The sequence below is a fragment of the Oryzias latipes genome, chromosome 3 (genome assembly GCF_002234675.1).
Source record: "Oryzias latipes chromosome 3, ASM223467v1".
Taxonomy (NCBI): domain Eukaryota; kingdom Metazoa; phylum Chordata; class Actinopteri; order Beloniformes; family Adrianichthyidae; genus Oryzias; species Oryzias latipes.
The window spans coordinates 24,267,485-24,278,185 of NC_019861.2; the positions used below are offsets into that span (position 1 = coordinate 24,267,485).

The 10,701-nt window shown below is 36.0% G+C and overlaps 1 protein-coding gene across 1 annotated transcript in view; it reads left to right on the plus strand.

Annotated features, from left to right (window-relative positions):
• The window catches only part of tspan15 (tetraspanin 15), a 37,276-nt gene extending 26,936 nt beyond the window's left edge, over nucleotides 1–10,340 (plus strand). Inside the window, exons 7-8 of the mRNA XM_023953536.1 lie at nucleotides 41–148; nucleotides 8,581–10,340. Of these exons, the coding sequence (XP_023809304.1) occupies nucleotides 41–148; nucleotides 8,581–8,709 (237 nt within the window). The 3' untranslated portion in view covers nucleotides 8,710–10,340. The remainder of the gene's footprint in view (nucleotides 1–40; nucleotides 149–8,580) is intronic.
• Nucleotides 10,341–10,701: the final 361 nt, after the last annotated feature.

The window sequence follows — 10,701 nt, forward strand, 5'->3', positions numbered from 1 at the left end:
CTTTTTCCTGTTCATTCCTAAACACATGGCATTCTTGCAGCACCCTGATAACATCTACGTCGTGGGCTGCACTGATGCGTTCCTGTCGTGGGTGAAAGATAACTTCGTACTTGCAGGAGGATTTTTGTTGGGGATCTTAGTGCCTCAGGTACGTCCATCAGTAAATATGAATATGAACTCCTAACATATTTAGCTCTATTATTGAAATGCGATGTCTGACCTTTTTTCAAAAAGCCCTTTTTTCTGTTTTTATTTGAAACATGAGCTGTTAAATTTGTCTTAAAGTACAAATAAAAAAATGTTCTAAAGGATTTTAACCAACTTTTTAAAACTTTTACACAAGTTGGAAGCCACAAACAAGTTGTGGTTTAAATCCAACCGATTGCTTCGATGTTGAGCCCAGAGTGTCTTCTTTAAATCATGTGACTGTCACACAGCAATGCAGAACCTGCTGGCATGTTCACATCTGTGAAAGATTAATTGAGTGCACTAGGACTTTAACAACTTAAGAGCCTCTATATATATCAGTCTGTGATGCCACGCGGGGGACTAAATTTCAAAAGGTGTTAATATCCTCCTCTCGATCATACCTATCAACTTCACACCATCGACAGGGTAAAGTAATAGGTGAAAATCAAAGTGGACCTTTTTTTTTTTTCTAGAAGAAAACAAACAAAAAGCAATTTCTTTAAATGGTCCAAACTCATAAAGAATAATCTATGTCAACGTTGAGTCTCTCCAATCTGAGGTCACCACTGAACATCAAGGCCGTGTCACTACGTACATTTTGCACGTATTCCACTGTTGAAAATTGGTCATACGTGAATATACGTGGAAAAAGTGAGAAATGCTGTGGTCTAAATTTTCCCACTTGTATCACGAATGAGCCATACGAAAATCCCCGGGGGAAGTCCAAATAAACCAAGCAAAGAACTCTTAAATCAATGTAGAACATGAACTGTGCGGGATTATTGCGCTGTTTATTTGGAATTCAGTAGTGATCTGTGCGTCAGTTACGTAATTTTGACATATGTGCGCCGCAAACGTGCATACATGCAGAAAAAGTCTGCTAGATATAAGTGGACGTATGTGGAACGGTTGTGGAAAGCCACAAATTTGTGTATCCATCTTGCAAGAATCACGCAAAGTTGCGTAAGATTTACGTAAGCGTTGCTTATAAACGATGAAAAATATGCATAAACTATGAGGGGCCGTATAAGACATTATTTATTCTGAACCATTCACATTCATACATTCTTGCTCTCACAGTCATATATACTCTCTTTCGCATACATATATTCTCTTACGCATCCATATATTCTCTCTCTCACATTCATACATTCTTGCTCTCACAGTCATATATACTCTCTTTCGCATACATATATTCTCTTACGCATCCATATATTCTCTCTCTCACATTCATACATTCTTGCTCTCACAGTCATATATACTCTCTTTCGCATACATATATTCTCACTTGCACATCCATATATTCTCTCTCTCGCATGCATATATATTCTCTTACGCATTCATATATTCTCACTTGCACATCCATATATTCTCTCTCTCGCATGCATATATATTACTTTACACATACATACATTCTCACTCTCATTGTCACTCTTAAAAAAGAATGTATGTATGTGAAAGACAAGTATATATGAACGTGTGAGGAAGAGTTTATATGTGTGTGAGAGAGGAGTATGCATGAAACGGAAGTTACTTTGCATGAAAAGGAAGGCACTTTGAATGAAAAGGAAGGCACTTTGAATGAAACGGAAGGCAGATGATTTCTCGTACTCTGATTGGACGAGAGGCCGCCACCTCCCATTTTGAACAGACGCTAACACGAACCAATAAGAAGGCCATCGGAACCTTAAGAAATATTTTATCTTCACCTCAAGTGGTCACAAATCTGTCTGCATCTCTAGAGACACAAAGGAATGTCTCAAATACCAATAATGGTAATAGAAGTGCCACCGAAACAGAAAATCCGTATCCACCTTATTCCTAGCCCCCATGAGCCTTAGCGTGAATTATGGGCGACACTTCCTGTAGACGCTGGAACACGCATTTACATTAAAACAAATTCCTCTTGTTTTCGATCCATAACTACATATAAATGTGGGAAAACCAGCTGTCAATCTCATTTTGAAACAGAGAACGGATACTTTGATTATTCCTGCTAGCTGAAAAACATACCTTTCCACAACACAAGTCTGTTAATTTGGGATTTCTTGCTTGTTCATGTTAGCGTCTGCACTGTAATCCCTAGCGAGTTGACTGAACTTAAAAATTATTTTGTAACAGATTACGCAACAGTTAAGTTATATTATTAAAACTTTTAAGTTAACATTTATTAAAATTCATATTGTCAGTTGGCTTACATTTGTATTATTTCATATAAAAAATATTAAGATTCCTCAACTTATAAAAGAGAGATTATTTACTTAAAGTTTTTAATATTTTCCAACTAAAAAACGCTTTAACTAACTATATTTTTATATTACTCAACTCATAAAATATGTAAAATTCACTCAAATGCTTTATAAATTCTTTAACTCATTAAATGTGTAGCATTGAAAATATTTAAAATTCTTCAGCTTAAAATGTATTCTAAACAGAGATATTGATACTGCCCCACTACATTTTAAAGGCTAACATTGATAAAAACCAACAAACGTGAAGGCCACACAATAGTGATTGCTTAATACACTTTTTTTAATTGCTCTTTAAAAAAAAGCACAAATATCAAGAGGATGAAGAAACAATAAGTGCAATAAAACTGCATTATAAGAGTGCCACACAACATATTGACAAAAAGAGTTGGTTTTGTATTTTACGGCAGAAAAAGCAAATGATCACAACAAAACACATTAGTTACATAACACTTAAACCAACAAATAGTCCATTCTGGAAGACTCACTCAACGAAACATTCTTCAGCGTCAATAAATGTCCTTTCAGTGGTTTGCTGTCCTCAAGGCTCAAGACAGCATTCTGAATAAATATGAAGGCAAGTTCAAGTTTTTTGGGGTGCTGTAGGTCCAGAGCATAGATGTCCCCGAAGAGTTAGAAGAGATTAGTCAGCCAGATCTGTGGGACCACTGACGGCAGCATCCGGAGCGTCACCACGACAACTGAAAAGATACCCACAGCAGTGTCTGTGAGGTCTGGTATTCTGGAAAATACAAAACAAAAAACACAGATGAGTTCAGACCCTCAAAGATATTCATCACACTAATGTCCAAAACTGACATTCCTGCCATCTGTCAATAGGAATCTTTTCATGCTAACATTCTGTTAGCTTTTAATCAACTGGCTATGATGTTTTAAGGACCAACTCCAATTAAAATTGTGTTTTTAAAAAGTTCTTTAGCATTTTTCTGAAGGAGGACATTTATAAAATAATTTAAGACTAAAGCTTCATTTTTCTTTATTCAAATAATGATGGATCAGGAGCAGAAAAGATAAACGAAACTCCACTCCTTCCAATCAGGAGTCCCTGATGTTCGCCTTTCATCTTCCGTCTCAGTTTTAAAACCATTTAAAAATATCACTCAGTTTACAAACTACAAACAATTGCCCTATTTATTATGTCACTCAATAAAATCTCAATCAATATTAAAGGATTAGTGAAAACCATTGACAGGGAGTCGTGTGCACTTACTGTACAGGTCTTGAAGAAGTTGGAGGCATCTTCATGCAGATAAACAGGAAGTGCAAGGAGGACAAGTGCCCGTCTCATGTTCACGTCACGCTGGTCCTAAAAGAATAAAAAGAAATATCCATTACCATTGAAGCAAATGCAGAGCAAACACTTCCAATATTTACTTAAGGAACTTTAAGAAATAATAAAATGATACCTTTTCTAGATGTCTATTTCTAGTAAGAGGACAATACAGTGTTTATGTCATGATCCACTTCAGGTCAAAGACCCAAAGTCATTTGAAGGCAAGTTCCACCGTGGCTTCTTACAGCTGTTTACAAATGATTTGTTATCCGTTTTTGAATTATGCACATTAGAAATTCACCTGGAGGTCATAAATCCTAACCAAGCTGGCCAGTTCCTGTCTGTTTTGGTCGACTTAGTCTCAGAAAAGGGCAGCTTTAAGTTACACAAACATGTAAAAACTGCACAATTTCCTCTGACTGCATCTACTCTACATAAATCCATTTCAGATCTTGACAGATGAGTTTTCATGGTTTCAAATGATGGAATGGTGCTAATGCAACATCATTTTATTATTGTAATATACTGTCATAAAGACATGACAATATTCCAAAGTGTCTCCACATACATGGCAGTGGAAACACTTTGGAATATTGGCTATGTAGTACTGCAGTATTATATGTAGTACTGCATAGTGCCAAAGTAACAGAACACAACTTGCACCTCCATTCCATTGTGCCACCTTCAGCCTGCAATCTAAATATGTTTAGTTAAATTGTAAATAATTTCAGCTCTATTTAGACCTTTGGCTAGTTAAAATGTGCATAAATGTTTCCATGCTGCCGTATAAATCTAATAATGGTAATAGTTCAGGATGAATGTATTAAATAAGTATAAAACTCACCCACTGACAGGTCTTTTCTGGTGAAATGGTGACTTTCTGGTGAACTTTCTGAAGTTCAGTATCTGAAAAAGTCCAAAAGAGATTTTTCAATGTTAAAAAATGTTTCAATTATATTCTGATCAAAAAACATTTATTGCACTACACAACCTATTGCATTTTTTGTTTTTTTAAAATAGCTCTAGACAAATAACTGAGACAAGTTACCTGGCTGGCCTTGGCGTCTACCTGGAGGTGAAACACTGAACACTCTGTAGTTCGGTACCTGAACACAACACGAGCACGTTGATTAATTTATTTTTACAAAAACCTTTTTTATAACGGAGATCAGTGATTTATAAAAGCTTAAAGCTGCATTCAAAACCCAATGCTTCCATGTAGCAACCAGGCTTAAAACTGTTGGCGGTAGCTCCTCCCACACAACCGTTAGAGGCTTTGAGTGACATTTTTGGACAAATGTCCAGCAGCAAACTTTAGCCACAGACAGAGGCCTCCAACGCGAATTTCACACGCGGATCATGTTTAGTGTGATTGCAGCATAAAAGATCATTTCTACCTCTGAAAAAAAAAAAACCTCATCACTGTCGTAACTTACGGGCAGAAATGCATTTTGGGTTTGGCTCGCCATACGTCTGCTATGACAAACTAATCATGTATACATTTCCACATTAATCTCTAAAACAATCATAACACACATATGTTTAAACAACAGTAAACCACATTTACGGTAGTATAAGAGCATTTTTAAAGCATTCATTCATAAACCATGAACGATACTTACCAAATTAAATCAGGGCTGAAGACAAGACGGCACCATCAGCGATGAGGCGGATGAAAAAAAAAAACCCGAGGTTGGGGCGTCTTGAAGCGGGACGAAATCGCAACGCTTTGCAGAAAAATAAAATGCTCGACTTTCAATTTCAAACGTCGCATACTCGCATTCGGCAAATCCAACATGGCCACCTGAGCTAACGTAGAGAAAACGAAAGACCCTCCCACCAGTACGTGATGACGTCATAACGCTACTTCACGGATCTTAAAATTTTGAGTGCCAGATACAAATAAGCTTTAAAATATTTAGCACTGTTAAGTTAAATTTGAAAAAATCTTGATAGAGCTTAATACTTTATAGTTGAATCAACTACAAAATGACATTTAAGTTGTGTAACCTTAATAGTTATGAGTCAGTACAAGTGATATGGTTTAGAGTGTGTTCAAAATGGGAGGTGGCGGCCTCTCGTCCAATCAGAGCACGAGAAATCATCTGCCTTCCGTTTCATTCAAAGTGCCTTCCTTTTCATTCAAAGTGCCTTCCTTTTCATGCAAAGTAACTTCCGTTTCATGCATACTCCTCTCTCACACACACATATAAACTCTTCCTCACACGTTCATATATACTTGTCTTTCACATACATACATTCTTTTTTAAGAGTGTCAATGAGAGTGAGAATGTATGTATGTGTAAAGTAATATATATGCATGCGAGAGAGAGAATATATGGATGTGCAAGTGAGAATATATGAATGCGTAAGAGAATATATATGCATGCGAGAGAGAGAATATATGGATGTGCAAGTGAGAATATATGTATGCGAAAGAGAGTATATATGACTGTGAGAGCAAGAATGTATGAATGTGAATGGTTCAGAATAAATAATGTCTTATACGGCCCCTCATAATAAACTGTGTAATTTTCTTCCGACCCAAAATTTTGAACAGCTCAAAATTCACGTAAAGATCCGCTGGCCCAAACCTTCGACAGACGTCTGCGTACATCAACGAATGACGATCGCAAGAAACGCATATGAGTTATGTGTATCACAAAAGACCAAAATTTCATCCATGGACAACGTGCAAAATGTACGTAGTGGCTGTGTGACACGGCCTTTAGTCTGGCTTTAATGACCTTTTCCCAAACTGTCCCTCTGATTTAGTAACTCCCAGAGAGAACGTCTACTTCTTCAAATTTTTCTTCAGTTTCTCTAAACCAGTCATCATCGCTGCCCTTTTCAAAAATATTTTCATGCTTACCGGTGGTGTTGTCCCACCTGACATTTTCAGTTAACCTGCTTTCTTCTCTGTTTTTATCCCACTTCATTTGTTCCTTTGGGTTCTAAAATCCTCCATCTCCCTCAGGCCTTCTTAGAAGCAAACCAACCATTATTTTCTCCAGAGCTTGCCTCTCTGCTGTAGAGTTTCCTCCACTAAAACATTATTCTACATGGAAATCCCTTTCTAACCTCATCTTTCAGTCTGTCCGTCACCACAACAAACAAGAGGGAGCTGCAAGCCGATTGTTGGTGCAGTCTCACCTGCACCCTGAACTCCTCTGTCACACCTGCAGCACATCTCCCCACTGTCTTACAGCTCCCATACATGCCCTGAACTAGGGCTGCACGATATGAGGAAAACTCGTGATATGCGATATTGGTGATTAATATTGCGATAACGATATAATTCGCGGTATGTAAACAAACAGCAAAACAACCAAAAACATCATTTCCATTTCACTGCAACAGTTTAAAAACTCTACTCCAAATGACCCTTGTCGACGTATGAGGCAAACATCAAACATAAAAGGGCTCATCTGATTGATCAACAACGTAAACGGGTCCTTCCGATTGGTTAAATGCATAAAGGGATTTATTTCATTTGTTCAATATTTCAAGATGCCATGAGATTGTTTTAGCACATTTAAGGTAACCATTTATTGCGATATTCGCCGTCTTTTGTGGTATGGATATTGCACAGCTTAATGTCGCGATAACGATAAATTTGCGGTATATTGTGCAGGCCTACCCTGAACAATTCCAACGTACTTCTCTGTCATTCCTCAAATAAACCTCAGCTCCTCAGTACAGTCAAAATCAGTGTTTTTCACCTAATTCTCAAAGCAAGATTTAACAGGTGGTTCTCTTTCTAACTATGCTGCTGCTTAGATGCGCACTCCTGGCCTAAGCTTAAATTTTACTACTCTTTCTTATAACTTCTTTATTTGTAACTATATACAGTTTCTTAAAGTTGGAGAGAATATTTAAAGTAAAACATTTTAATTTAAAAGGTCATTCATCTGTCTTAAAGCTGCTAGATCCCATATCACTATTACATTTTTGTGTTTGGAATATGTCTCGTTTCTAGCTTTTCTTTTTTTTATGTTCCACTCATTTGACGTTGTAGGTAAAGGAGATGGGGATTTTTTTTTTTATTTACATTATAGAGTCATACAACTCTGGAATCAGTTATTTTGAAAGGTGTAAGTGTCTAATGTTGGCTATCTGGACTGTAAGAACTAGAGATGCCACAATTCTCAGTTTAAGTGTTGCACCATAGAATCGAATCATGGGAAAAGTGAATCATTGCATCCCAACTGCATACCAGTATGCTTACGTTGAAAGTCTCAAACAATTGTTGGGATACATTTAAGGAGGATTTACTATTTGTTTTATTGCATTACATCAGGCTTAGTATGAGCCAACTCTAGCTTTTTCTTCAAAGTTGCTTTTTTGCAAATTAAAAAAAAGTTAGTTTTTTGTACAAATCCAATACAACAAATCGATACAACAAATCCTATATCAAACTGGAATAAAACTGTGACCCAAAAAGCAAGGTTTCGACCTATTGCTGGGGAAAGTGAATTGTTGCATTCCTAGTAATAACCCTAGTAAAGACCTGTGCTCAATTTTAGAAAGCATCATAAGGCTATTGGTCCTCTCTTTAGTCCACTTAAAAGATCCTCTCATTTGATTAACATCATGTTCCCTGTTTCCAAAGTAGGTAAAAAAGAGACATTTCCATCACAGATGTATAAGTAAATGAAGCCCTGCTTGTGTATTATACAATATTTATTGGTTTGTTGATGCTTAAGTACTTGTCACGCTGTAAGAGAGATTCTTCAAATTAAAATATTCAAAGATGCGTTCATATGCAGATTGACCACTTTGCCAAAAAAAGAACGTAAAGTCATTCTTATCATATCTATTTACGTGTTTGCTTCTGTTTCTTTGCAGATATTCGGCATTGTTTGCAGCTGGCTTTATATCCCGAAAACCAGGGATTTTGAGTATAGCGGTGATAGAGATCCAAAAGGTATCTTAAAAATGTTCCTCCCAGTTAAGAGTACAAACACTGATCCTTGATATGTTCAGTGTAGAGACAGTGGGGGTTTTGTGAGAGTTTAATATTCTCTCTCTAAATTCTGTGTTTTCTGTTGTATTGATATTTTTCAATTTAAAAGGGCAAATAAAAGTGTGCTTTTCAGCTGCATTTTGCCTTAAACCACCTCAGGGATTTACCAAAAATACCAAAACAACCAATGTCTACCTGTTTGTATACCGTTCCTGTCTATCGACACTATGGTGCCACCTGTGATGCTGTTTTAAAGACCAAAACTTCAAACAACATAGTTTCTGATAAGGTTTTAAACTTTTTCTTCTTTTTTTTTACTTTTTACTGGTGTCGATATGACCATGCTCACAGGGATACGCTGATGCCACTGTATAATCATAAAATCTAATATTCCATAAAAGTATAGTTTCTGGCCTTATATAGAAGATGACTGACAATTTACAAAATAAACTTCTTTATCTGATGAATTTTTATCAGTCTTTGGTTAAAACACACTACAGTGACTATGCAGCAGGAATTCGTTGTTTTGCATGCATAAACAAAAGCATTGCAGGGTTGAGAAGCAAAACTATGCAAAGAAAATGTGTCGTTATAGAAATGTGTCGTCATAGAAACCCATTTGGTGAAACAAACATCATATGTTCTTAACACCTTTAAAAATTATACTTTACAGGTTGCCTTAATATACCTCCTCCTGTATTTTGTAGTAGTTTCATGTTGACGACGTAACTGAAAATGTTAAAGTTTGTGTGTGGGTTTTTTGTTGTTGTTGTTGTTTTTTTACTGTAACCTTTGGGGATTGTGGGGCGTTTGTTGCTTGGATAGATGTAGAAGGGTTACTTGTTTTGGGGATCTTAAGTTTGGTGTAAGTTTTAATCATTTTAAGTTTGATTTTACTTTTCAGTTTTGATGCAAACATTTAACAACAACCTTAAAACAAACTGTGACATACTTTTTTTAAAATTAGACTTCAGTCAAGCATGAGAAGAACTCCTGAATAGTAAGGCTGCATATTGGTGTTGATCATAACATCAATATTTGCTCAACAACTCAACTCGTGTGGTCTGTGAGCAAAACAGCAGTTAACCGTCCTGCTTTAAAACTAAAGAAAATGAATGAAAGTTGTAGATTTTTTTGAAATTCTGCATAAGTATGTCTATTCCCCAAATTAGACTTCTTAATATGACAATATTTAATCTGCTTTTAGATAGACAAATTAAAAAAATAATTTAAAAGAAATGTTTAATTGACATGGAAATATATTAAATATCTATTCTGTAAAAGTTCATATGCAAATGATATGCTTGCTGTGAAATATGCTGAAAATGTGTTTAGAGTATTCTTCTGGTGGTTAAAGCACTTCCATTTGGATCAAATTGTTAGTTTTTATCAATACTTTTCTGACCTGAGTAATTCTGTATATCAACTGTTAAATGACTGTATGTGGAGGAGCTACAGCCTCTTCATCTAGTCATCATCAGTCTGAACATGTAATTAAGTTTTATTTTTACTTTTTATGGTGGAAGATAAAATCATTAAAGCGGTTGAAAATTGCTGTTTTCTTTCTTTGAGTTGTCATTTCTGTAAAAGAATATTTAGTGTTTGGACACAGTAAATAAATGATGGATGACATCACACTGTGTGCTTTGGAGATCCGGCCTCATCTTTGTTTTATAAGAGTTTGTACATTTTTCATGTGAAGGTGCATACCTTGTATGTTGACAAAACTGCAAATGGAAAATAAAAGTAGAAAAAATAAACATAAAATCCTTTAAATGATTCCAGAGCCCCAAATGACTTTTGGGGCTCTGGAATCTTTTCAAACAGCTCTTTTCATAGGAAGATTTTGTAATAATAACCTGCAAAATGATTAAAACTCTTAGTTTAAATCTGGTTTAGGTTGAAGAGAGAGAATTACATTTGCCATCTGTGCTCCATCTCTGCAGTTTTTGGCTCTGAATTAAACATCTTCAATTGTTTTAGTCAGAAGTGCGATGAGCAGG